The following is a 26,810-nucleotide window of genomic DNA, read 5'->3' on the forward strand; positions in this document are numbered from 1 at the left end:
TAGTGGCCACAACATCAGGGCCAGTAAGAAGGTTCTGGATGCCCCATGCTCCTCCACAGGCCTGAGGTTGTTGGGGCCACCCATGGCAGGGGACCCCGAAGGTCTGAGAGGAAAGGAGGCCCCTTCCTTTGCCCATGGGGTAACTGTCTACACAATGGGCCATCTTAGGTTAAGAAGGATGTGTCCTGGCATCCTCTCCTGAGGGCTGGCCCTCACCATCCTTTCTCTGTCCCTGCCCACCCCTGTTCCATTGATCCTTGCTCTCCCCCAAAGGCTTAGGAGCCCCTCCTGCCCCCACAAACCCCCTGCCTTCCAGCTGGGTCAGCCAAGGAGCTTTGCCCATCTGGATGGACGTAGAGTGAGTGACCCAAGTTACATAAAACTCAAATCCCGGCTACATAGTAACTCTATCTCCGCTCCCAGGGGGTGGGGAGGGGGCGGTTCCCAGCCCCCTGCGCGCTCAGCCCGCCTGCCCTCCTGAAGCCGCCTCATCCATGCAAGATGGCGCGGCAGGGCGCGCAGCCGGCGGGGAGGGGACGGTCCCTCGGTGCCCGGCGCCGCCGCGCCCGCCCTAAACGCCCGGCGCTGTTCTCTCCAGGGCGGGGGCGGCCGCTCCTTCTCCACGGTTGTCGCAGCGTGGCACAGGCGCGGGCGGTTTGGGCAAAAATAGCCCCCCCACCCCGCCGGCGCGGGCGCCGCCCAGAGGGCGCGGGGCCGGACCAAAGCTGCCTCCGAAACCGGCGTGTGCAGGCCGCGTGCGGGGCCCCGACCCCCGCGTGCCGGGGACCGCGCCTCCGGGCCACCCAGCGCGCGCTTTCGTATTGCTCCTGCGTGCCACCGTGCCCACCCCCGCGCGCGCCGCCGCGCCCCCGCCTTCCCGCTCCTACCCCCACGCCTCTGCCCACCCCCGCGCCTCCAGGTGCCCCCTCCCCGAGTCTCCGTCCCGCCCCCTCCCCCCCGCACTTTTCGCCTCCGAGCACCCCTCCCCCACCCTCCGTGTCCCCGAGCCTTCGGGTCTCCCATCCTACGTCTCTGAGCTCCCACCCGGCCTCAGTATCCCCCTCCCCGCCCCCCTTCCCCCCGCACCTTCCGCCTCCCAGCGCCCCCCCATTCTCCGTGCCACCCCCGCGTCTCCGGATCTCCCATCCTGCGTCTCTGTGTCCCCTCGTGCCTTCGTGCCCCCCACGTCTCCGTACCCCCCAGCCTTCGGGTACCCCCACCGCGCGTCTCCGTGCCCCCCCAGCCGTGTAGAGAGCCCCCCCTCCGCGCGCGCTCCCGCCGGTGTTTTCGGACTGCACCAGCCCGGGAGCCCCGCGGCGCCGCGGCCGGCCGGGGGAGGCGCCTCGTCTGTCGCCGCCGCACCGGCACCCGCACCCGCACCCCGCCGGCCCCGCGGCTGCGGCTGTGGGCGCTGGGCGGGCGCGGCGGCCAAGGCGCGCTCGCACCTGCGGCGGCCGCTCGGGTGATGGCGCGGCGCGGGCCGCGGGCGTCCTGAGCGCAGCGCCCGCCGGGGGATGCCAAGACGCGCTGCTGGCCCTGGCCATGTCGTCGTCCTTCTTCAACCCCAGCTTCGCCTTCAGCTCGCACTTCGACCCCGGTGAGTCCCCTGGCCGCGCCCCTTGCCAGCCCTCTGCCCGCTGCGGCTGCCCCTAACCTGCCCGACTGCGGACATGATGCTTCCAGAGCCCCCGGTTTCCTATTTTGCATGGAAGTTAACCCTTTCCCCACTCTGAGTGGAGCCGCAGAAGGAACGGCTTTCCGCGCTGGACCCCCTGGAAGCCCGGAGGTGGGCAGGCCTTGGGCCTGGCACCTGCACGGCTGAGGCCTCCAGCAGCGGGCGTGGGCAGTGGGGGCACTGCCCCTGTCTCTGTGGAAGCTTCTGTCTCAGGTAACTGGGGCAGGAGGGCCCGTGTTGGCCCCAGGTGTCCGGGGGAGGAGGTGGCCAGGACTAAGGGCCCCCGGGAGGTGTGGGAATGTCGCCCCCCCCCAGGCCCAGGTGACCATGGCCCCTTGTGGAGCTACGGTCTTAGCAATGGGAGGCTTCTCCCCAGGCTGGGATCTGGTTCTGGGGAGCCCTGCCAGGCCACCCAGTCGCCTGCATGGGGAGGTGGGAGCAGTGGTCAACCCACAGGACAGAGCCCACTGAGCAGAGGCTCAGAAGAGATGGGCCTCAGTGGATGCCCAGGCCCTCCGGGCAGGGAGAGGCCCAGGTGGCGCTGTCAAGCTGGCTGCAGGGGGCGTGGGGCCAGGCTGGCGGCCCTGGCAGCCTGTTTACCCATGGCTGCCTGACCTCCTGGCAGCTGTGGGCGGCCGGGGTGGGCAGAGGGGCCAGGGGCAGCTGGAGGCCTGCATCTGTCACCAGGAGGTGGTAGGCTTTCTTCCCTCTGTCTTCACTGGCCTCACCACCCCCCTCCTTGGCCCGAGTGGGAGATAAACCCCTGCCCTGGAGCCTTGGCCGCAGGGCCCAGAGTCCCACCCACATGTCACTGGGGCTCTGGCACAGGCTAATCCAGCCAAAACAAAGCCGGGTGAGCATGTGATGGGCTCTCCTGGGTCTCCCTCCCTGGAATAGGGCCCAATTCGTGCAGTGATGCACAGGGTCCCCTGGGTACGGCCCCATCTGAAGGCATTTGCTCTTGGGGGAGGGGACCTGATAGCAGGTTCCTCTGCTGGGCTTAGGGTGTGGGTGTCACTGGCTCAGAATTGACTTCCCAAGGCGACTCCTGGAGCTTGGAGAATGTGGAGTCACCAGTGGATGGCCCAGAATCTGGCAGCGACAGCCCTGGCTGGGCTCTGAGGGCGGGGGCTGCAGGTGGCCCTGCTGAGCAGTCCCAGGCCCAGACAACCTTTAGGGACACGTGTCCCGCTGGCTCCGAGCCGGTGCTCCATGCAATGTGGCTGCTGGGGAGTGAGGGTCCAGCCTTGGAACCGTTGGCAGTGTGGCAGGGTGTGTGCCAGGACTGACCCAGGGATGGCGATGCCCTCCCCCACGCCCTGCCTCTTGCACTCTTTGTGGGGCCCAGACTTGCCCTGTGTGGGTTCAGTACCCTCCCCCCACCACACACACACCCCGTGTGTCCCAGCACGAGACCCTTCCCCCATCTTAGAGAGACAACTGAGCTTGGCTTCTCTTGCAAGTGTTCCTGTAAACAGCTGTGATCAATGTAATTATAATGTGTCAGTTTAAGGACTTATGAGGGAAAAAAGTTGTCAGGAGGCAAGGGGAGATCTTCTGTTTGCAGGTGGAGTGAAGGGGAGAACTGTGCCCCACTGTGGGAGGGGCCGCCCTGGATGGTGGAGATGGGTTGCTGGCTGGGGTGCAGGGCTCTGTGCTGGCCCCCACGTGGGCATTAGGGAGGGGGGGGTGGGGTCCGATGCCCTCCTGCTAAATGCCCAGTGTTCAGAGCCCAGCTCACACCCCCTGGAGTCCCCCTGCCCACCCTTGCCTTCCAGAGTCTCAGTTTTCTCACCTGTAAAATGGGATGGCTGTGCCTACCCCAAGCTCAGTTAGGGGTTAAGCGCCTGGTGAAAACTTGACTCTCAATGAACAGAGACTGCTCTTATGGAGGGGGCGTGGTGTATGGAGACAAGGCCACAGTGGCCTGTGGCTTTCCTGTCCCCAAAGTGGGGAGAGATGGTTCTTTTTGAAGTTGGCTCCTGTCTAAGGGGGGACCCTGCTTGGGGTCCACCAAACTCGGAGGGTAGGGGACAGTCGTGTTTGTGGCTGTCTCGGAGTTTGTTTCTGTGGTCACTCAACGCTCAGGGATGGACAGAGGGGCCTGGCCCGGGCAGAGGGTCCTCACAATGTCACCAGGCCAGGTCTGCTGCCTACTGCCAGCTCTGCGTCCGTCATGGATCCTGTGGCAGTTCTCCACAGAGGTGGTGACAATGGTGCGGTTATGTAGAGAGTGACAGGGGCTGAGTTTGAGGCTCAGGCTGTAGGCACATGCTTGAGTGAGGCCTGGGGGCTGGGGGACCTCATTTAAACTCAGCTCCTGCTTGGGCCACCACCACCTATCAGATAAGGGCAGGGCAGGCTGCTGGAGGGGGCCAGGCCCAGGATGTGCTCCTGGGGCGATGGGCCGGTGCAGGCGGGCATCCGGAAGGGCTACCTCCTCTGGGGTCCAGCTCTTCCTTAGGATGTGGGTGACCCTGGGGGATTTCTGGGCAGTCGTAGCCCTGTGACCTCAGCACTGTGTGGCATTGGGCCAGTCACTCAACCTCTCTGAGACTCAGCCCCACATAGGTGAAACCTCACTCTGGGGAGACCAGGTGGTGGGGTATGGAAGCCAAGAGCTGAGGGGTGATGAGGGTGCCACGTGGGAGTTGGGAGCACCTGGGTCTGGCTGGTGGGGGTGGGTGTGGCTTCGAAGGGGCGGGGCGGGGGGTTGCCTCTCCCGCTGGAAAGCTCTGAGGCAGGGAGCTGCCCTTGTTTCTTACCCTCTCCAGCCCCGGGTGGAGTGGGTGCAGCCCAGGCCCTCAGCAGGTGCCTGCCAGGTGCAGGCCTCAGTCAGAGCTCTGCAGTCCTGAGCCTGGGGGCGTGGAGCTTCTGAGGACCAACCCCTCCCTGATCCCATGGCCCTCTCTGTGCCTCTGTTTCTTAATCTGTAGGCGGGCATTACTGTGGTGTCCCCTCCTGAGGGCCACATGTGGGTGACTGGAGCGCTGGGTGAGGGTCAGTCCCCAGGGAGCACCACTCAAGGCTGACCCTGGGGCAGGGGTCACTGTGGACCACTTGGCGGGACCTGGAGTTTGGGGAAGCTCATGGAAGACAAGGCAGCCCTCAGCCTCTCGGTCACGTGCTGCTGCCTGCCCACGTCCTCGTCCTGCGCCTGGCCCCACTGGGAGCCGGCTCACCGGCGTTAATGTGTGCGAGGTGCCAGCTCAGGGCTGGGCATGCCCGGGCCTTAAGGTGAAGGTGTCGCTGGGGGACAGGGCACAGGGAGGGCATTCCAGCCGGGCATGGTCTGTCCTGCATGGGGACAGGTGCGCTTGGGGACTTGAGGGCTGAGAGGCCCCCAGGAATGGGCTTTTGCCGCCCTGGGGGTCCCTCTCTCTGGCTGACGCACCCGTGCTGGCAGTGGTTCTTGAACTTGGTGGCCCACCGCTCGCTGCCTGCTGCCCATGGGGCCTAGCTGAAGGCAGATGCTGCCTGACACAACCCGCCCCCCGTCCCCTCCACCAGGCCCTCCCCAGATCGACTCAGGCTGGGGGGGGGGAGGGGCGTCAAGGGCCGGCGTGTTACTCCCTCCCTGCGCCCGAGAAAGGCTGGCCCCAGGGTGGGAGCTGTGGCTCTTGGGCTCTTGGGGTATGGGCCAGCTCAGGGCAGGAGAGAGGTCACAGTCCTCCCCTGGGCAATTTCTTTGCATTCTAGCACATTCTCCAGGAAGCCAGCCTATGCTCTTCTCACAAAGGGTCTGCTTCTCCCTCACGCTGGGTAGCTTTACATGCGCCGGTACCCGGGCTCACGCACGCACTCACACACGTGAACACACACGAATGCACACATGCTCACAGATGCCTTCACCTGTGTGTGAGCTTGGGCTGGGCCGTGGGTGCTGTGGCCTCCTGCGGGGGGTGGTCAAGGTCATGGCTGAGCGGAGCCAGATCCCCCGCCCAACCTTTGGCCCTCAGCCTCACCCCTGCTCTCATTTCAGTTGATGGGCTGAGTCACCGGGTCCCGGTGGCCTGAGGCTTGAGGAGCCTGGAGTCGGCCCTTTCGGTGGTTGGCCCTGAAGGACTGCCCCACTGTCAACCGGCCACCTGCAGTCACTGCCCTTGAGCATGTCCACCCATTCTCCATCCTCCCTGTTCTCCACCTTCCCCAGGTCAAGGGCTCATGGGTGGAATAGCATCCCCCCAGATTCATGTCCACCTGGAGCCTCAGGATGGGACCTTGTTTGTAAACAGGGCATTTGGAGCTGTAATAAGTTAAGTTGAAGCCATCCTGGATTAAGGTGGCCTAATTCCATGGCTGCGGTCCTTACAAGAGAGCAGGGGGAGATTCAGGAGAGAGGAGGACGTCCCATGCCACATGACAATGGAGGCAAAGCTGGGCTGATGCAGCCACGAGTCAAGGAAGGCCTGGGGCCTCCAAAAGCTGGGAGAGGCGGGAAGCGTTGTGCCCCGGGACCTCTGGAGGGAGTGTGGCCCTCGTGCAGGACGTCTGGCCTCTAGAACATCAGACACTCCATGTGCGTTAAGGCCCCAGTTTGTGGCACGTTGCGATAGCAGCCCCAGGACACTCCTGCAGGGCGGCTCTGAGCCCCACGGGGCCTCATCTGGGGCCGAGCCTGCCTCTGCCTTCATGCCAGCCTCCATCTCCTCTGTGTAAACTGGGACAGCCCTACCCACCTGGACATGTCTTTGGAGGAAAGCAAGGTAACACGTGTGCAGGCGCCTCAGAACACGCGAGTTCACTGGACCGCAGTGATAGGAAGGCAGCTGTGGCCCAGGCCAGTAGACCTCATCTGGGCACCTTGGGGCCTTGCTCTCGGCCTCCAGCTGCCTCTTGCAGAGGAGCCAGCACCAGCAGGACAGGCGGCCCGTGGCCTCCCCTCCCCCGGCAGAGGAAGCCGGCAGAGGAAATGAGGGCAGCGGACGCCGGGCCAGAGCCAGCTCCCAGGCAGCCTGTCTGGCCTGTTGCAGCAGGCAGCGTCCACGCCGGGTCCCTGCCTTCCTCTGCCAGGGTCAGCCTGGGGGGCAGGGGCCAGGGTGCCCTGGGGTCAGGGAAGGTCTGCTGAGGGTGACTCTGGAGTTAGACCAGCAGTTGGAGCCGCGTGGGAGCGGCCGCCAGAGCTAGGTATGTGGGGGTTTCTGGGAGGGTGTGGGCTCTCCCACTGCCAGCCCTGGGGCCGGGCATGAGCGGACAGGGGCTCGTACTTGCGAGGTCCCCAGCCCCTGCTCTGGCTCTGCCAGAGGAAGTGGCAGGACAGGAATGGGCAAGGCCAGGGCAGTGGGTGGTTCTGGGCAGCCTGGGGGTCACTCGCCACAGAGGGTGTGTGAGGTGAGGCAGCAGGATGCTGGCCGGCAGGATGCTGGCCGGCATCTGGAGGCTGGGGCAGGTCCCCGGTCGCCTCTCACGGTGGGATGTGGCAGGCGGTCGCTTGTAGAGGGATGTGTGGTGACTGTGTAATGGGCTGGTTCCTGTCTGCGTGGAGCTGCCTGTAATCCCGGGCAGGTGGTTCGGCTCCACTTGCTGTGAGGCCCACCTGGCTGTCCGGGCACCCCCCTGGGAAGAAGGAATCCCACTTTTGGGGGACGCCGCCCGTACAGGATGCTCATAGGAACGAGTCTGGCTGGTCGCGCTCGGCCTCATGCCCGAGGTCACTCCTTGTTGACAGCAAAACAGCAGGTTCTCTGCCCAGCCGTCGACAGACACTGCCTTCTGCCCAGCTCCAGGCATCCTAACGCCGTCTCTTCCCTCTCTTTCTGACAGCTTTATCGAGATATGATTCATGTACCGTATGATTCATCCATTTCAAGTGTATACTTCAGCGCTTTTTACTGTATGTACAGGAGTGTACAGCCATCACCACAATTTCAGAACACTTTTGTCCCCCTCGTGAAAGCCGCACACCCACCGGCCGCCCCTCATGTGCTTCCTGTCTCTGGAGATCGCCTGTCTGGACATTTCCTACCTGCAGGCGTGCAGCTCAGGGTTGTCTGTGTCTCCCTCCATGGGCCCTCCGTTTTCTATCACGGGAACATAGGGAATGGGCCTGGGTCTGGGGGCAGCTTTCGTGGATGCTGAGGGCTGGGCCACCACACACAGGCCCCTGCCCAGCACTCAGCATTGAGGCCCTGCTCCTGCAGTGCCACAGCGTGACTCACCTTCTCCGCTGCCTGACGCCTTGGGTGCCTTTCTGGGGGCTTGTTGGCCATTTGAAGTCGTCTTCTGGGATTCCCCGTGTGAGCCAGGCCTGCCCGGCTGTGGGTGGTATTTATATGTTCTGGAACTGAGCCCTTGGTCAGAGGTGTGCATCAGGGCTGGTGCTTTCGCATCTTAGCCGTCTCACTGGTCTGGGGCCGGGTATGCAGGCACTGCTGGGGCGAGTCTTTCCCGACCCCGTGCTCAGTGGCGTCAGGTTGGTGGCTTGAGACGGGCTGTGGTGGGAGAATTTGCGCCCCAGGAGCCTGCAAAGCCTCCACATCAGAAACCTCCTTCGTCTCTTTTTTCCAGAGAGCTGGTTGTTAAGCATTACCAGCAAACCAGGGGTGTAGGCCAGCTTGTTAATCCCAGGAAGCCGCCTGGAATCCTTTTGGCATGAGGCAGGCATCCTCAAGAGGCAGTTTCTGGCCCCTGGGGATGAATGACCCAGAGGGATGGTCGTGCTCCCTCTTGGGGCCACTCAGCCCTGGAGGGAGCCCCTGGGTGGGACCTGCTCAGGGAGGGTGGGGCCAGGGCTTGCACAGTCCTGACCCTGGCTGAGGCCGCACCTGACCTGAGCCCTGCCCCTGCTGCCGTGCTTCCCCAGCTCGCCTCACCCCACTCTCTGCCCGCACTGGGTTCCAGACAGAAACTTGGAGGCCAGGATGGCAGGAAGTTTTGGGTTTGGGCTGCCCTCCCGCCCCTCAGCAGCTGGTGCTGGAGTGGGAGCCAGTGCATCGGATTTTGCTTTATTTTTCCTTCTTGTGATGGGCGGCCCTGCAAGTCCTGTCTGAAACTGACTGGCTGCAGCGCTTCCTGGGTCTAGCCGTGCATCTGTAGGTTTCCTCCTGGGTGGGTCTGAGCCTGGCTGCCTCCGGCCTCTGCACAGCTGCTCCCCCGATGCTCCCCCGCCCATGCTTGTGAGAGGGACTCATTCATCCAGCTCAGTACCCTCGGGGCGACCCCGTGCCCAGGAGGTGTCAGGGCAGGGTCCTCAGATGAACAGGATGAGCAGGTCCCGTCCTCCAGAGGGGGTCACCCTCAAGTCCCTGCAGGGAGTGGGGGCCGAGGGATGTGCAAGTCGTGGAGGGACTGGCGGACGGAGGCCGGGGGCCAAGTGGGAGGCCGTTAGTGCAGGGGAGACGGTGTCAGTGGGAGCGGCCCCGGGAACGGAGAGCGGGGACTGTAGTGCCCGTGTTTCCCTGTTCTCACCCAGACACCCCCCCACCCAACCACCCCTGCTGTGTCCCTTGGGCTGCTCAGTCACCAGGGATTGGGGGGCCAGGGCTGAGGACATCCTGGGTGCCCACTCTGCCCCAGGACTAGCCTTGGGGGTGGGTCCTGGGGCTCCTGGGAAAGAGTCAAGGGGCCTCTGTTGGTGGTGACCAGGCCGGCCTTGTCACATGCCAGCAGAAGGGATGTCACTCATTGGTGCTGAGCTCGCGGCACTTGCTTCTGTAGCTGCTCTGCACGGCGACTGTGTTTATGTCCAGTGCTGGTCCTGGCCCGAGGGGGACCGGGCTGGGTGTCCAAACCCATACTGCCAGCATGTGCTTCTGGAAGCGCATATGAGAGCATGTCTCCTGGTGTGAGAGGTGTGAGAGTGCGTGCACGTGGGTGGGTGTGATGTGTGTGCTGGGAGCGTGTGAGTGTGAGCATGTGTGCAGTGGTCTGAGTGCGGGTGAGGATGTGGGGGGAGTGTGTGGGAGGGAGTGGGTGAGCGCACGTGTAAACATATGAGTGCACCTGTGTGAGGACGTGGGGACGTGTATGTGAGTGTGTCCCCTCTCTGGTTCTCAGTGGGGAGGCCCAGGCCCCTGGCTCTCCCCTGCCCCGGGCGGTGAGAGCCCTCGGGTTCCCCTCTTAGGCTCTGCGTGATGGTGTAGTTCCTGACCCCCTGTGGACGGCAGGAGGGGGGCTGACACCCCCCTCCGACCACGCCGACCGTCCAGCCACCCACCAAGGGTCTGCGGTCCGGGGTCGGGGAAAGAACCCTCCTGTGTAGGCGGCTGCTGTGACCCATGTGTCCGTGGGGGCCTTGGTGGGGGGGCCTCCCAGCTGCTTGTTTGTGTCTGTGGACTTTGCCGGGTCTAGGTCCATCGCTTCAGGTTGATACTTAAGCCGGCAGAATGGCTGCGGCCACTTAGCCGCCGGACACTTGAGCTTCCCTCCCCCGGAGGCAGCGCCCGCCACCTTCCAGCCCTCCCCTCAGTCCTTGGGGTGTGAGACTGTCCAGGATGCCTGCTTGCCCGCCCCTTTCCTCCAGTGCTGTCCTCGGCCCCATGCAACCCCAACGCTGCATGTACTCCACCCCGCAGGTGGCATCCACACCTGTCTCTATACGTTAGGACATCCAGACTGCGGGTGAAGAGGTTTGGAAGGTTCTGGGGTGGGGGCAGTGTGGCGCAGCCTCCCCACCCAGACGCGTCTCGGGCCCCTCTCACCTGCCGGGGTGGAGCCTGGGCGGCTGCGGAGGTGGGGTGGCTGCACCCCTGCCTGGAGCTGTGTTCTGAGGTGGTCAGGGTGAGCCTGGTGGGGGTGGTGGGCTGGGACTGAGAGCCGTCTGTGACTGCCCCCGACCCAGTGCCACCTCTTGGGATGGGGGCATCCTGCAGCTGCGGCCTTCATCCTGGGAGGCCCATGAGGAGGTGGGTGTGCCGGGGCCCAAGCGCCCCGTGCGTCCGAGCAATCAGGGCTCTGATTTCAGTCGCCAGCGTCCTTTCATTTCTCTACTTGACCTTAGAGATTTGGGGGAGGAGTGAGGACATGGAGGGGGTGGGCCTGGGTCCTGCCTGGGAGGCGCCACACAAGTCCAGTGACCTGCTTCCCTTCCTCCGCCGAGAGGATTCTGTTTCTCTCGGGGGGAACTTCCATGTCTGGGCCTTTGGGCAAACATTTGCCAAGAAACTCTGCCCCATGGACCCCCAGCGCTGGGTCCGCCTTCCGGATGGTTCATGGGGGTATGGATGCCCCTCCTACTTGCCCTCTGTCCTGGGAAGCCCCAGACTCTTGCCACTTGCCTCATCTGGAGGCTGGGAGGTGGGAGTATCAGGGACAGATGATGGGCCACTGGAGGCCTGGGCACGCAGAGCTCTGCCCCTTGTGCTGTCCGCTCACCTCGGCCTCGTAACTCAGAGACGCCCGCCCAGGTTGCACAGCTTCTTCCTGCACAAGATCCTGTTTGCATCAGCGGGCGGGCTTGTGGGGCAGGGGCATTGGTGCCAGGATGCCCTCCGATGCCCTGCCAGGGCCCCGCCCCAGGCCTGCTGGTGACCCCGGGTGTGAGCCCCCGTCGGCTGCATCCGCACCAGGCAGGCTGGCTGGGGCGCTGGGAATACCAGGGGGCGTGGCTGTCTCGCTCGGAGCCAGGCTCACTGCCTGGGCTGGGCGGGGCCCCTCGGAGGGCCTGGTTGCCCCCACTGGAACCGCAGGCCAGTGGGGGCTGAGCCGCTGTTCTGTGTCCTCATGTGGTGCCGTGGCGCCGTGGGCTTCGGTGTGAGCCACGGGAGCAGCTCCTCAGGGCCTCAGAGCCTGTGGCCGGCCCTGGACTAGGTGCGTTACGAGGTGGGGGCATGCAGGCGGGGGTGCCAGGCGCCCAGAACAGCAGCTTTGGCTATACCTGGGGCAGATGACCCCATGGGGGGATTCGAGGCTGCTCGGCCACAGGGGGATCTGAGACCTCCCCTCCTTCCACAGGGGAACAAGTTGGGGGCCAGGAAGGGTGCTGGGCCCTGGTGGTAGGGGGACACGGTGGACAAGTGGACGGGGTCCTGGCCTGTGTGTTGTCCTGAGTAGCAGGAGTGGGGCCGTGCTCCACCTGACTTCCGACAGTAGGATGGAACATCCAGTGAACTTCAAGGGCCAGACGGGGCTGTAGCAGGGAGTCAGTTGGTGCTCTGGCCTCGGAGCCACGGCCCTTGGCAGAGATGCTGGTCGAGGAGTGGGATCCCCGTGGTGTCTGGCCGCGATGCGGGGTCGCCCAGGACCCTCACTGTTGTGGAAGTGGCCTTTGTTCCAGGAGGGTTTGGGCAGCGCCCCAAGGGAGTGGGTGAAAGATGAGGCTGTGGGCGTCTGGTGCAGATCGGAAAGGGGCTCTTGGGGGGAGCAGTGAGCCAGCCAGGGGCACATTGGGGGTGCCCGCCCATGGGGGCCGGCAGGGTTGGCACACCCCTGACTCGGTCTCCACGGGTGTCAGACCGCTTACTTAACATCTTTTTAAATTGAGGTGAAATTCATATAACGTGAATTTAACCCCTTTCAAGTGTACGGGTCAGTGGCATTTAGTACATTCACAGTGTTGTGCGGCTACCAGCTCTCTAGTTCCAGAGCCTTTTCATCACCCCAAAAAGAAGCCCTGTGCCACTACAGTCCCCCTCCCGGCCCCTGTCCCATGGACCCGCCTGTTCTGGACACTCCATAGGGATGGACCACGCAGTGCCGTGGAGGGGCCGTCGGACTCGCCCACGGCTTCTCCACCAGCTGCGCGGGGGCTCCTCTTTTTTCTACATCCTCACCAACACTGGTTATTTTCTGCTTTAAAGATCATGGCCGTCCTAGTGGCTCAGATGGCTCACTTATTCTTCAGAGCGGCTGCTGAGCCAGGCGGCAGCATACGGCCCCTCCCAGCAGACTGGGAGACCGAGGCACTGGGCCTTGAGGCTGGAGGGGGCTGACTGGAAATGCTTCCTGAGTGCCGTGTCTCAGGCTCCTGGGGATGTTGGGACGGGGTCACGCCGAGGGGCCAGCGAGGATGAAGGCGCAGCGGGGGAATGGCCAGCAGTGGGTAGGCAGGCAGGTAGAGGGCTCGGAGGGGGCTCGTGGGTGGCGCTTTTGGAAGATGGCTTCAGTCCCGGGTGAGGAACCGCCTGGAAGCCACAGACCCCTGAGGAGGTTGGGCAGGGTCCGGGCCATGGGGTAGAGCTCAGTAGCCTCAGTGGGGCTGGACGTGGGGAGGGGGCAAGAGGAATCCAGAGGCAGTTGGGGTCTCCCGCTTGGGGAGGGGTGGGAGGGATCCAGGGAACGGGTTTGCCTTGAGGGGGACGTGGACTCCATGCTGGGTTTGGTTTGAGATGCTCCAGGACACCCAAGGGAAGGGCCAGGACCAGGTGGATATCGGGGTCTGGGGCCCCAGAAGAAGCTGGGGACCAGGGTAGGAGCTGGGGCCCTGCTGGGGTCAGGAGGGGATGTAGGCCAAGCCTGGGTCCACTTGGGGAGGAGGATGGCATCTAGCCCAGGACAGTGAAGGCAGCGGCTGAGGAGGTGGAGGGTGCAGGGGCCACCCCGCGACCCAGAATGAGGCACAACCTGCTGTCCTTCCTGCACTCTGGCCGCGAGATGTGGCCAAAGACAGAGCCCCTCAGAGTGGGTCCACTGACCTGAGGATGGCTGGAATCACTGATCCTTCTCTTGGGCGATCCAGGCCACCTCCACCTTCCATCTCTGTGTCCCCATTGTTTCCCTGGGGAAACCTTACTGACCTCCAGCCATGTGGCTCCCCCAGGTGGGGTTTGAGTGTGGGGTGGGGGCAGACAGACCTGTGGAGACCCAGGACCCTGTGACGCCAGGACAGATTCTGGGCTCCATTCTGTTTATGGTGAGGCTGTGGGGGTCTTTAAAGATGAGAGTGATGGGGTTAGGCGTGGGTGATAGTTAAATAAAATATTAAATAAAATTATACACATCTGATTCTAGACGTAGTACATGCTTATTGTAGAAAATATGAAAACTGCAGACAACGAGAAGGTATTAACTACCCAGAATTCTACCACCCAAGACAATCACTGTTCACATTTTGAGATGTTTTCTTCCAGTTTTTTTTTTTTTTTTTTAACATGGTTGTGATCAGGATTTATAAACAATTTCATGTCCTGCCTCTTGTTCTCAAATTTACTGAGGCATAATAGAAATAGACTAAACTGTGCATGTTTAAAGCGTTGGGCTTGATGGGTTTGGTGTACAGATATGTCAAAACTCATGAAGTATATATATTTGGGAGACCCCATGAACCCTTGACTCCGTAGTCAAATAACAAGCATTTGCTTTGAGCCCAACCGTTTCCTTGTGTATCCACTTTTTAAAATTAGCATAAAGTTGATATTCCTTCATTTATTTAAAACATCTTCTTAAATTCACTCTCTATGGCTTCCTTTGCAAATATACTATTGTTTTTACGGAATCCTTTTATTGTGATTATTTAGGCTGGTTTTTACTCTTATAAACACCACTGCAGGGAACATCTCTGTGTGAAGTGATTCCTGCCTGTGGCATTAACTTGCTCCTTCCTTTGTTTTTAGTCTGGATTTGTGTGCCATCCAGGCTGCTCTCTTGCTTAAATTCCCAGACCAGGAATCACTAGGCCCGGGAGTTGGCAGGTCTCCCAGGCCCTGCATGCACATCTCCAAATCGCTTTCCAGAGGCTGCACCGACTTACACCCACCAGAGCGCCTGGGCAGCTGGTCCTGGTGTGTGGGCTTCGGCCAGACACCAGCTTCTAAGAATTCACGTGGTCGAGAAGCTGACATCGGGTGTGACATTTCATTTCTTTTATTATGGACGAGGCTGCACATTTTCCTGTGGGTTAGTCAAATTGTATTTCCTTGACTGTGGGCTCTGTGTTGTTTGCTTGTTTCTGTTTTTGGGTCTTAATGTATTTTTTTAGTTTTTGCTGATTGTGTGCCCCCAAAAGTAGTCACATCAGTCCTTGATAAATTTTCTGTCATCATTCGTCCTGGTTTGTTGTTTCCTTTTAATTTGGGGCTTTTATAGAACATACGTTTTTATGTGGCCAAACCCATTGATCTTTCATGATTCCTTCCATTGCTTTCAGCTTAAAAATCCCTCTCCATTGAGAAGCCTGATATTTATCTATTTTCTTCTCAGATGCTATAATTTGACTCACTGATGTCAATCTGAAGGTATTCTGGTGTGTGGTCTGAGGCAAGACCGCACGGGGCCGGGCATTCTGTGCGGGGTCTTCCTCTGAGGCCGGGCCTGGCTCTGGGCTGTGATTCCGCTCCTCACCTGTTGGCCCATCTCTGCCGCAGAACCATATGGTTTTAATGATTGTAGCTTTTGGATATGTTAAGAGTTAGGCAAGATCCCTCTCTCTGCACCTTTTCTAGTTTCTCTTGTTTAGAGCTTCATCCGCTACAAGGCCATGGGTCTTGTTGATGGGTGCCTGGGAGGGGGTGAGGGAGTTGGGTGACCAAGTCGTGTGACAGCCCCCTCATGGACACCACTCACCTGACCTCACCCCCACTCATTGGCGGAACAAGTCATTCCTTTTACAAGAAGCCCAGCCTGGCACCTGGTTCTGTCCAGAACTGCTCCCTCCCCTCCTCACAGCTCCCCCGACAAATGGTCCATCCCCCTCCTCCCACCAGCCCCTCGGAGCCCTCCCTGGAGACGGACCGAGGCCAGAACCAGAGAGCACCAGCACCGAGAGTGGTTCACCAGAGGGATCCGCTGGGTACCGATGTCCACCCCCTTTGGGGAGAGCACAGGATCCATGTCACCCCTCCCGTGTCACCTGCAGGGCCAGGCCCCCCAAAACAGGAGCCCCTTGTGAAGGTCCCTGAGACCTCCAGGGTGGGCCATGGGGGATCTGTCCCCAAGGGACACCCAGGTCCTGGCCCTGCAGCCTCCACCCCAGCTTAAACCAGCATCCCTCCCCCCTCCCCTTCCATGTCCATCCACTGAGGGCCATGAGTGGTGTGGCTCGTGCCCAGACCCTGACGCTGGACCCCACTCCTGCCCCCTGCTTACCCGCCCTCCCAGCAGGATCGGGCTGGTCCTGGAGAACTGGATAGGACCTGTCACGTGGCGGGTGTTACAGTCGTGTACTCGGGGGATAGGGTGGGGGCAGTGTCCCAGAGCCAGCACCTCGCAGGTTTTATGGGGGACTGTGGGATGTCCAGGAGGCAAGGAGGGCTTGGGGACATGGGACTCTAGCCCTGTGGGGTCTGGAAGGAGGGTCTTCTGGCCCACCTGTCTCCCTTGGGTTCCCTACCCCAGTTGCAGGTCCCTGAGGTGATCTGGGGGACAGCAGAGAAGGTGTGGGAGCGGGGAATCCTCAAAGAATGTGTTGAACTTGAAAAGGAAGCAGGAAAAGCAGGAAGGGAGAAGGGGGAGAAGGGGGGAGGGGGAGGGAAAGGAGGGGTGGGGACCCATTGTTGGACCCAGTGTCCCTGCCTCGGGAGATGGTGCCTGGCTGCAGCTGTGTGGGGGGCTGTCACCCTGAAATGGCCTGCAGTCAGACCCCCACGCGTGCCTGGCTGAGTGGAGGTGGGGTGGGGCCAGAGAAGGGTGGTTCCAGGCAGGAAGCTGGGTGGTAGGGGTGAGATCTGTCCCGTGAGGCTGGGGGCGGGCTCTGTTTGCTCATCATGAACTGGAAAGGGGCCCCTCCTGGCAGGGAAAGCATCCACGGGAGACCCTCGGGACACAGCAGGTGCCCAGTAAGCGTGAGTTACTATTCCTAAACGTGGCCATGCAGTTTTACAGAACGCTGTGCCTCCTTGGAATGGCTGCTCACAGCTGGTGAGCAGTGCTCAGGCCACCGGGCTGGCGAGGAGGGCAGGGTCCCGTTCAAGCAGCAGAATTGGGCTGATGGAGGCCATAGGCCTGCTGGGTCTGGTCGTCTCTGTCTTGTTTTCTCTGTTGCTTCTGCAGTAGATAGAATTATTATTTTAAGAAGTATCTAACAAAACAGGGTCCACCATCAATCATCCCCACAGGAGGGCGCCGCAGAGGCGGGACCTCAGACAGAGGAGCGGCCAGGAACACGGGGTGGTTCTGGTCTACCTGCTGCTCCGGCTCGGATGCTGCGTGGGTTTTGGGGTGTTGTAGGGGCTGGTGGGTGTCAGAGGTGAGCTGCTGAGCATTTGCTGCCCTGGGGTGTGCATACCCCTGGGTGTCACTGAACTTCGGGCGGGAAGATGGGACAGGCGCCTCTCGGCGCCGCACATACCACCTTTGTTGTGATGGTTAACAGGCGTTTGTATTGTATGAACATGTCGGCTTTTACAACCTGCGTTTTCACGTAAGGGAGCTGGACTCTCAGTCCCTTCCCGTGTGAATTCATCTGATTAAAGTAGAGCCTTAATCACAACAAGAAAGAGCTCCTCTTACGCCAGAAGCGTGACCCCTGCTGGTGGGGGGCGGAGGGGCGGGCTGGCCGCTGCTCTCAGGGAGCCCCCCCGAGGGACCCCCCACCCCACCCCGTGAGGTTTCCTTCCAGAATCCCCGGCCCAGCCCCTGCCTCTTCCAGCCCCGTAGGCTGCGGTGGCCCCTTGAGGGGTTTGGGCCCAGGGTTTGCCCTTTGTGCTCTCAGCCACCCACAGGCACTGCTTCTCCTTGTGATGTCACCACCCTGTTCCCAGTGTCCTGGCTCCCTGGCCCCAGTTCTGCCCACAGAGCGGGCATGGGGCACTGGGGAGGGCGGGGAGGGGTCCTGGCCAGGGGCCCCAGGCTCCTGTCTGTAGCTTCCTCACCCCAGCCCTTTGTTTGGGTGAAGACAGGCAGGCTATGTGCCTGCCAGGTGACCCTGGCTGTGGGTGCCCCCCAAGGCGAAAAGGGCCTTGGGGAGTGAGCCCTACAACGGTGGAGAGCTGTGTGCCGACGCCCACGGTCACTTGGCAGGAACCTAGCCCGTGGCTGAGATGCTACCCATCCCCCTCCTGGTGAAGGACCACTCTGGCCACCTGCCCCTGCTTAAGGAGGCTTTGATGGGGGCCACCTGCCCCTGCTTAAGGAGGCTCTGATGGGGGCCACCTGCCCCTGCTTAAGGCAGCTCATATTGAGGCCACCTGCCCCTGCCCAGGGCGGCTCGGACGGAGGAAGCTTGCAGAGAGGCTCCGGGGACGCAGGCTGCTGGGGGTCGGAGACGAGGCTCCAGGGACTGAGGAGCTCACCCCCTGTGGGGCACACGGGACACATGGGGAGTGAACAGACCCCGGAGACCCTGGAAGGCAGGGCCCAGAGTTCAGAAGGAGGCAGGTGTGAGCTGAAGCAGTGGGAGACTCACCCCACCCCGTGGAGGCCACACCCCATGAGTGCCCTGCCCCCGCCTTGATGCCCCCGAGGCTTGGACACGCTGGGAGGAGGCCTGCATGGCCCCAGGGCAGACCTGGACGATGAAATGGACCCTAAGAGAGAACTTCCAGCACTCAGCAGTCCTGCCTGCCCTGCTGTGTGTGGTGAGCCAGCCCTCCCCCATCCCAGCTGGACCGAGATTGGCGAAGTGGGGCCTGAAGGGGCTCTGGGATCTGGGTGCCTGCGGGGGCTACGTTTCCTGCCTGGAGGTGAGCAAGTGCAGGGGCGGGGGGCTCACTGAATGGGGTACATCCAAGGGCTCGGGCTGCAGGGCCACGCTTGGCCACTCCCAGGTGACTCCCGGTGGTCTGAACTTCACCTGGGTCTGCGGGTTATTTTTATAATCTTGGCGGGCCCTCTGGGCAGGAAGGAGCAGGTGGTGAGCGGCCACCCTGTGGCCTTGCTGTGAGACCAGCCTCTGCCCCTGTTCCTCCTCTCCTCGCCCTCCGCTCAGCCAGCAGGAGGCCTGGAGCACCTTTTAGCCCACCCTTCACCCCTTCCCCGGGGCTGAACTGAAGTGGGAAAGGGCGGGGGGGTGGGGTCTTGTGGTAGGGGGTCTGTGGTGTGTGCCAGGCCTAGCTGACATCTTGGGCTGGTGTTCCTCTATTGCATACTCGGTGTGGGGTGGCCCCATTTCCAGATGGGGAAGCTGAGGCTCAGGGTCCCACAGCTGGTGAGTGGTGGAGCTTCCAGCCCAGCGAGGCCCTGAGCCCCCTCCCAGCCTGGCCTGGAGCTGCCCCAGCCCCCTTGGGGAGGGTGAGCAGGTAGCTTCTTCCCACCACGACCAGGAGCCCCCTGATACTGGCACATGGTCACAGAGACCGGTGCCAGCACTTGCCCAGTGAGGGTATACAGGCACGCCAGGTGCCCATCTCCTGTGGGGAGGACCACAGGGCCAGGTCCCACAGTGGTCGAGTGCCCCAGAGTGCAAGGGAGGCTTCTTGGCAGGGGGTTGGTCTTCCTCTGCTTAGCAGGCTCCCCTCACCTCTGGCCCCGGCACCCTCCCTTCCTGGAGCTGCACTGGGCAGCCCAGCCTGCGGCCCTTGACTATGAGCTGACCTGGGAGCTGCTGCCCCCGCCAGGGCCCTCCGAGGCAGTGCCCGTCCATGCGCGGCCACTGTGCTCTGTGGGGCTGGGCAGTAGCTGTGGGTGCCATGAGGGTCTGGCCTTCCCTTCTGCTTTGGGGGCAGGGATGGAACCTCTGGTGACAGTGCTGCAGAAATGGGTCCCGGAAGCATTGGGTGGACAGAAACACCTGTGGAGGCCTAGGGTCCCCCGAGTGGGGCCCAGGCCAGGCACGGCCAGCCAGCAGGGCAGTGCCTCAGGGGACCCTCCTGTCACAGGGTGTTAGCTGAGGCCATGTGCCAGGATGCTGGTGGGTCCCAAGTGCAGTAGCCCCAAGCTTGGACCCCCGGGTGGCATGCACCCCTCTGAGGCAGCCACCAGCCCCACAAGCAGGGCGTTTGTTCCCCACATCCAGGGGCCTGGTGCCTGGTACCCAGCCCTGCAGCCCCCAGACCTTAGCTTCAGTCCTGGAGCCCCTCATGGTTACAGAAGGGGGCTGGCACGGTGATGTGTGTGCTGGGCTTCATGGCCATGTCCAGGGGCTGGTGTTCTGATCCTTTCTCACCTGCCCAGTGTCTTCAGGAAGGCTCTCCCCGCTGAACCCTTGGACATAAAACGGCCAGAGAGTGCCACCTGGTGGGCGGTGAGGACCCCCCCCCACTGACCTATGTGTCACTGCCAAGCTGCCCCTGTGTCGCTGTGGTCACAACTCAAGTGGGCTCTGCGAGAGCCAGGACCCAGCTGGCCTGCCCTCCCGCGGGCCGTGTAGTTGTCCCCCAAGCCAAGGGTAGAGCGGCAGGCGTCTGGGCTTGGGGTCCGGTTGGAAGTGGGCCTTCCCGTGCTCCCTGTGCTGGGCTCGCGTGGGGCTGACAGTCACACTAGGGTGAGTGGCCACAGCGAGGTGAAGGGCTCGGAGTTTGGGAGCAAAGCTGTGTCTGGGTGCTCTCTGCTGCAGAGTTGAACGGCCTGAGGTTTGTTTGAATGGGTTTTTCATTTCTGAAACAAACAACAAAGCCATTTGCAACTTTTGTCTTCCTGGGCACTCGTGGTGTCGTTCTGGTGTGTGAGTGGCCTGGCACTGGGGGGATGGTTTCGGGGTCACCGCTGCCAGGCCCCCCCAGTGGACAGAGCATGGAAGGACATGTGTGCAGGTGCACGAGCACAGACACACAGGTCAGTGCCTGTCTGTGCGCTATAGGTGTGCCAGGTGTTCATGCCATTGGGTCGTGCGGACACCGCCACCCGCCGCGGGCACCTCTGGCTCTTCCTGCTCCCCGTCCTGCATTGGCTCCAGTATGTTGCTTATTTGCTTTGGGGAACCAAATCCCCACCTGAGGCTGCTCTGCCCCCTCCTCGTGGCCCCACTGCCCCAGCGTCAAACCTGATGGGCCCTCTGCGCCCTTTGTGGTCCTGGCGCCGTTCTCTTTCCTCCGTCAGTCAACACAGGCTTATTGGTGTTTCCAGGCCCTGGGTGTTCCTCTAGCCCTTGACACAGAGAGCATCCCTGGGCTGTCACACCTCTCACTGAGGTTGTCACAAGAATGAAACGAGGTGCTGATCCCTCTTGCCCTCTGGGAAGAGGTGGGGCGTGAATGGGACCCCATATGGGCCTCCCAGACTGTTAGTGGGCGCCGATCCCAAGGATACGAGCGGGACCTTCCCCGTAGGCATCTTTGGTGGGTGGTGGAGGAGCAGGGAGCCGGGAGCCAGGAGTCAGGAGTGGGTCTACCCAGGCCCCCAGGCACCAGCCTGTCAGTGTTTGGGTGCATCCATAACTTCCTCGAGCCTCAATTTTCTTACCTCTAAAGTGGGCACAATGATACCTCATGAGCAGGCTTGTCCGGGGGACTGGAAGAGAGGGTATGTGTGTGTGCACGCATAGTGTGTGTGCCCCCGTGTGTGTGTTCGTTCATTCTGTGTTGATACAACAGGTGTCTCTGCCAGAGACTGGTCTGTTTCAGGAGTTCACGGCCCGCAGGGCCCAGGCTGTAGGCGCCGGCCTGCGGGCACAGAGTAGGGCTCCGGGAGCCAGAGCTGGAGGTGCTGAGGGCGTTGGTGGCTCCCTCCTGGGGGTGGCCAGGGTGCAGGACTTGAGTGAGTGATGCCTATGTGTGGGCAGGGGGTGAGCGGCCCCTGTGCGGCCTTGGGATCTGGGGGTGACACTGGAGGGGACAGGTCCATCCGACACCGAGGGGCTGTTGGAACCCTCCTTCTTCCACCAGGATCATCCTCTGACCGCGGAGGGCAGGGCATGGACTCCCTGGGGACCGAGAGCAGTCTCCTAGCTTCTGACACAGACCTCAGTGTCCTCATCTGCAGAGTGGTTCTGAGGGTGACACTTCTGTCACCTGTTGTAGTCTCGGGGAGCGGGGCAGGGTTTCAACTGTTCCAGCATTGGTGGGGCTCCAGAAACTGACATGTTTTGTAGATTTGAAAATTCAAGTCCACAGCCTCTCAGAGCCACTTCTGGCTCTGCCCATATGTTTGGTCTTCTCCCCATCCCCGCAGATCCACCTTCAGGGACGTGGGCATTGGATGGTGGGGGAGGCCCACTCAGGGCCCCACCCGCCACCTTCCTCTGCTGCTGAGTCAAGCACATCATGCTGAATGACCACCCACCCTCAGCCCAGTTCTGTGACCAGGGCCTGCCAGGGGGTTGGGAGGGGACCCACAGGAGGGCCGCACCCCAGGACTAGCATCAAGGAGGCTGAGGGCGGAGGCTGAGGCTGGACCACCTGAGGTTGTCCTGCCCGACAGCAGCGTGTGCAGCCCAGAGGGGCAGGTGGGTGATGGGCCTGGTGCCTGCTGCCTTCTTCCAGGCTCTGGGACCATCCAGGAGAGGGAGATGCAGGAGTGCGCGTGCAGGCAGAGGTGGTGGGAGGGGAGCCTGCTGAACGCCCATGAGTTGCCATGGCAACAGCACATCCTTGGGGGCTTTCATGGCTTCCTGGGGGTGCGGCAGCCAGGGCTGCTCAGCACCCTGCAAGTACACGCTATTTGGGTGGGAGAGCCCAGTGGGGGGGGGGTGATGCTTACACAGTGGGTGCCCCCCCACCTGCCACACACACACCCGAAACCTGGCCTGTGGAGGCCCCTGTGAAAGTATCTGCTCGCAGCCCCACGGGACTGGGGGATACAGCCAAAGTTCCAAGGTCTCTTCCAAGGGCAGGCTGAGCTGGTTTCCCCTGCCATGGTGACCCTGCCCTCCTGGGCCCTCAGCCTTGCCTCTCTTCCCTGTGTGTAGGTATCTGGAATGAGCTCGGAGACTTGAGTAGGAGTCCAGGCCGCACTTGCCATTGTTCCAGCCTCTTGGGCTCACACTGCCTCCAGGAAGTCTTCCTAGATACCCCATTAGCCGGCAGCTCTGGCTTCCCATGTGGGCGCAGAATGCCCGGGAGCAGAAGCACATCAGTCAGAGGTCAGCTGTGCCACGTTGGGCAGGCTCCTCACCCTCGCTGAGCCTCCATTTCCTCCTGTCCAGTGGAGACAGGCATGGCAGCCACCTCAGTGCCAGTTAGGACCCGGTGAGGCACTGCTGAGACCTGCTCTGACTTGAGGGACCAGTGATGGCAGGTGTGCTGGGTGGGATGATGGGGTCCTGAGGAATCAGCCATTGGGAGCTGGGGGGCTGGGGTGCTCAGTGGGCAGAGGAGCTGGGGACAGGCAGGAAACCTCCAGGGGCCGAAGGGAGGACGGGCAGAAAGAAAGTTCTCGGGAAAGGGGCATGCACTGGAGCCGGTATTGTGGGACAGGAGGGCAGGCCAGGGGTGGAATTGCCAGCCCAGCGTTTAGGGGACCCCGGCTGGCCCCACCACACTGTCCTGCGGGCACCAGATGGGCCGAGCTTCCCCAAAGCCCTGGCTCAGCGGGGGAGTGGGGGCAGCTTGGAGCCCTAATCTGGGGGCCGTGCTTGTGTGTTGGAGGGCCACGTTGTGCTGTCCTGGGCACCACAGTTTCCCCATCTGGTGAGGGTGAGCCATGAGGGGCTCACATGGACCAGGTGCTGCAGAAGGGGGCACCCCGCTGTCCTCAGGACAGAAACAGCACCGGGGGTCCCTTGGTGGGCGTTCAGTAAGAGGGTGACTTGGAAACACCAGGCTGCATGGAGGAACTCTGCTGCCTGACCTTCTTGGGGACGGTGACATCCCTGTTCTCAGAGGTTGGACGGGTCCCGACCCTGACGCCCAGCTGCCTGGAGCCTGGCATGTGGCCAGTGGCCAGCAGCCAGGTCCTCAATCTCTCCCACTTAGTGGGGCCCTGGTCCGCCTCCCAGCACCCCCCATCCCGGGTCTCACTGCCTTTACCAGTGCCATCCCATAGCTATGGCAACGATGACAGCCCCCGGGGCCCACTCCAGAGGGGTGAGTGGGCTGGCCAGTCTGAGAGAGACGTGGGAGAGGGTCCCCATAGCCCCAAGACCCTGAGCTCATGAGGGATGTCCACGAACCCCCAGAAGTGGGAGCTGAGCAGGCCTCGCCAGCTCTGCCAGCCCCTTGTCCCTTGGCAAGGCCAGTGTGGCACCCAGGCGCCGGCCATGGACTGCAGGCTTGGGCCACCGAGCCCACCCCATGTGTCCACCTGCCCTGGGCCCGGCAGCTGTGCCTCCAAGTGTGGGGTCTTGGAGCAAGGGTAAGGGTGCTGAGGCTCAGAACGCAATGAATCGGGGGGCCTCGGAGCCTGGCGTGGGGATCCGGCTGGCCCCGGAGTGTGCCTGGGGGACTGGGTGCAGATGGGGGCCGGGTCGCAGAGCTGCCCTGTAACTGCTCTCTCCCTCGGCAGACGGCGCCCCGCTCAGCGAGCTCTCCTGGTCGTCCTCCCTGTCTGTGGTGGCCGTGTCCTTCTCCGGGCTCTTCACCGTCATCGCCCTCATGCTGGCCTGCCTGTGCTGTAAGAAGGGTGGCATCGGGTTCAAGGTGAGGGCTGGGGGTCGGGGGAGGCTGTGGACGAGATCCTGAGGGCTGGCCCTCTGGTGTCCACTCGGCACTGGGCTTCCTTCCCTCCTAGGGCCCTCTGGGAACCATAGAGGCCAGGACCCCACAGCCCCTCCTCTGGGGGCGGCCGATGGGAGAGGCCTAGGGGCTGTGAGGGACCCCTCCCACTGCCTCCCCCATTTTGGGTCCCCCTGTGGGGGGCACGGCCTCACGCTGTCATGTCCCAGCTCAGGGTCAGGCCTCTGTGTGCGGTGCACCCCGGGACGGTGAGGATGGGCCTCAAGGGGGCCACGGGGGCTCCTGAGCCGCTGTGGGAGGGGTCTCTATGCCCAGGGGGTCCTTGAATCCTTGCTTGTTCGAATCAGCAAAGGGAAACCAAAGCTGCCCAGACACGCTTCCCGGCATCAAAAGCACCTCTCTGGCTGGGGTCACCTTACTTTGGGTGTCTTCTGCCCCACGAGGAAAGGATTGTGTGCCACATGGGAATCAGGGCGGTAGGACAGCAGGAGTAATCATTACTGTTTATGGAGCATCAGCTAGACGCTGGGCCCGCATTCTCTCTGGCCGCCCTGGCAGGGCTAAGCTTCCGGGGTCATCCTGGGCTGGATTCCAGGGCTGAGGTGCCCCTCCTAAGGATGGTGGCCGAGGGGCATCCCCTGGGGCGCTGTTCCCCAATCCTAGAAGCGCCCATGGCTGCTCCCTACCTTTAGCTGCAGCTCTGAGCATGGAGGACCAGGAGAAAAAGCTGGGAACTGAGGGGCCCAACCAGAGCCCCCCCCAGCCCTGTGGGCTGAGTTCTGCCGACTTAGCACATAGCACCGCCTGTGGTCATTCTCCCGCCCACTTGGCCGCACCGCCCTTGGCTGGAGGTCAGATTCCCAGGCCTGGCGAGGTCAGGAGGGGAGGGGCTGTCCTGTGGCCCAGCACAGCACCCCGCCACCCCAGTCGTCTCCATACTAAGTGACCCACATTTCAGCCGGGGTCACCCCCATTTTAGAGAAACAGTGCCCTCCCCCTCCCCCTGGTATGTCTCATCACAGAGGGGGCCGGGGGAGCTGGCATCTGCCCGGCACTTGCCTTTTACAAAGGTGTCTTTGCCACATTTCACGGCAGGGCCATCCAGAGCCCTCTGAGGGGGGAGCTGGTGGAGCTCAAGGCCTGGGCAGCAGGGCCATGGCCCTGGGAGCCTCGGGTCCGCATCCAAGCCCCTGCCTGGGTATCCTCATGCCTAGCCCTGTCTCCCTGGCCTGCAGGCACACAGTGGGCTGGGCCAGGCGATGCTGGCATTTTCCTGGAGGATCCTGGGGCCAGAGAAGCAAGCGGGAGGGGGATGGGAAAGGGGGAAGGGGGAAGGGGGAGGGGGATGGGGAAGGGGGATGGGGAAGGGGGAAGGGGGATGGGGAAGGGAAGGGAAGGGGGGAGGGGAAGGGAAGGGAAGGGAAGGGGGAGGGGAAGGGAGGGGAAGGGAAGGGGGGAAGGGAAGGGGGGAGGGGAAGGGAAGGGAAGGGAAGGGGGGAGGGGAAGGGAAGGGAAGGGAAGGGGGGAGGGGAAGGGAAGGGAAGGGGGGAGGGGAAGGGAAGGGGGAGGGGAGGGGGAGGGGAGGGGAAGGGGGAGGGGAGGGGAAGGGGGAGGGGAGGGGAAGGGGGAGGGGAGGGGAGGGGGAGGGGAGGGGAGGGGGAGGGGAGGGGAAGGGGAGGGGAAGGGGAGGGGGGAGGGGAGGGGGAAGGGGGAGGGGGAGGGGAGGGGGAGGGGAGGGGGGAGGGGGAGGGGAGGGGAGGGGGGAGGGGGAGGGGAGGGGAAGGGGGAGGGGAAGGGAAGGGGGAGGGGAAGGGAAGGGAAGGGGGAGGGGAAGGGAAGGGGGAGGGGAAGGGAAGGGAAGGGGGAGGGGAAGGGGGGAAGGGAAGGGAAGGGGGGAAGGGAAGGGAAGGGAAGGGAAGGGGGGAAGGGAAGGGAAGGGAAGGGAAGGGGGGAAGGGAAGGGGGGAAGGGAAGGGAAGGGGGGAGGGGAGGGGAAGGGAAGGGAAGGGGGGAGGGGAAGGGAAGGGAAGGGAAGGGGGAGGGGAAGGGAAGGGAAGGGGGAGGGGAAGGGAAGGGAAGGGGGGGAGGGGAAGGGAAGGGAAGGGGGGAGGGGAAGGGAAGGGAAGGGGGGAGGGGAAGGGAAGGGAAGGGGGGAGGGGAGGGGAAGGGGGAGGGGAAGGGGGAGGGGAGGGGAAGGGGGAGGGGAGGGGAAGGGGGAGGGGAGGGGAAGGGAAGGGGGAGGGAAAGGGAAGGGGGAGGGGAAGGGAAGGGAAGGGGGAGGGGAAGGGAAGGGAAGGGGGAGGGGAAGGGGGGAAGGGGAGGGGAAGGGGGGAAGGGAAGGGAAGGGGGGAAGGGAAGGGAAGGGAAGGGGGAAGGGAAGGGAAGGGGGAAGGGAAGGGAAGGGAAGGGGGGAAGGGAAGGGGGGAAGGGAAGGGAAGGGGGAAGGGAAGGGGGAAGGGAAGGGAAGGGGGAAGGGAAGGGAAGGGGGGAAGGGAAGGGGGGAAGGGAAGGGGGGAAGGGAAGGGGGGAAGGGAAGGGAGGGGAAGGGAAGGGAAGGGAAGGGGGGAAGGGAAGGGAAGGGAAGGGAAGGGAAGGGGGGAAGGGAAGGGAAGGGAAGGGGGGAAGGGAAGGGAAGGGAAGGGGGGAAGGGAAGGGAAGGGGGGAAGGGAAGGGAAGGGAGGGGAGGGGAAAGGGAGGGGGAGGGGGGAGGGGGGAGGGGAGCGGGGAGGGGGGAGGGGGGAGGGGAGCGGGGAGGGGGAAGGGGGGGGCCTGGGCTGGGCCTTGAGGCTATTGTATGTCAGCCCCTTCTCAGGATGCTGTGAGAACAAGGCCCCAAAC

The 26,810-nt window shown here is 62.8% G+C and overlaps 1 protein-coding gene across 3 annotated transcripts in view; it reads left to right on the forward strand.

Moving 5' to 3' along the window:
• The first annotated feature begins 1,462 nt into the window (after positions 1–1,462).
• Positions 1,463–26,810, forward strand: part of AATK (apoptosis associated tyrosine kinase) — a 40,881-nt gene continuing 15,533 nt past the window's right edge. For 2 of the 3 annotated variants that reach the window (XM_061176116.1, XM_061176117.1), the window contains exons 1-2: positions 1,463–1,597; positions 23,804–23,937. In XM_061176116.1, the coding sequence (XP_061032099.1) occupies positions 1,543–1,597; positions 23,804–23,937 (189 nt within the window). In that variant the 5' untranslated portion in view covers positions 1,463–1,542. Of the gene's footprint in view, positions 1,598–6,732; positions 6,803–23,803; positions 23,938–26,810 lie in introns of those variants that run through there. The other variant, XM_061176118.1, reaches the window with a different exon arrangement.

This window comes from Eubalaena glacialis, chromosome 19 (genome assembly GCF_028564815.1).
Source record: "Eubalaena glacialis isolate mEubGla1 chromosome 19, mEubGla1.1.hap2.+ XY, whole genome shotgun sequence".
In the NCBI taxonomy this organism is placed as follows: Eukaryota; Metazoa; Chordata; class Mammalia; order Artiodactyla; family Balaenidae; genus Eubalaena; species Eubalaena glacialis.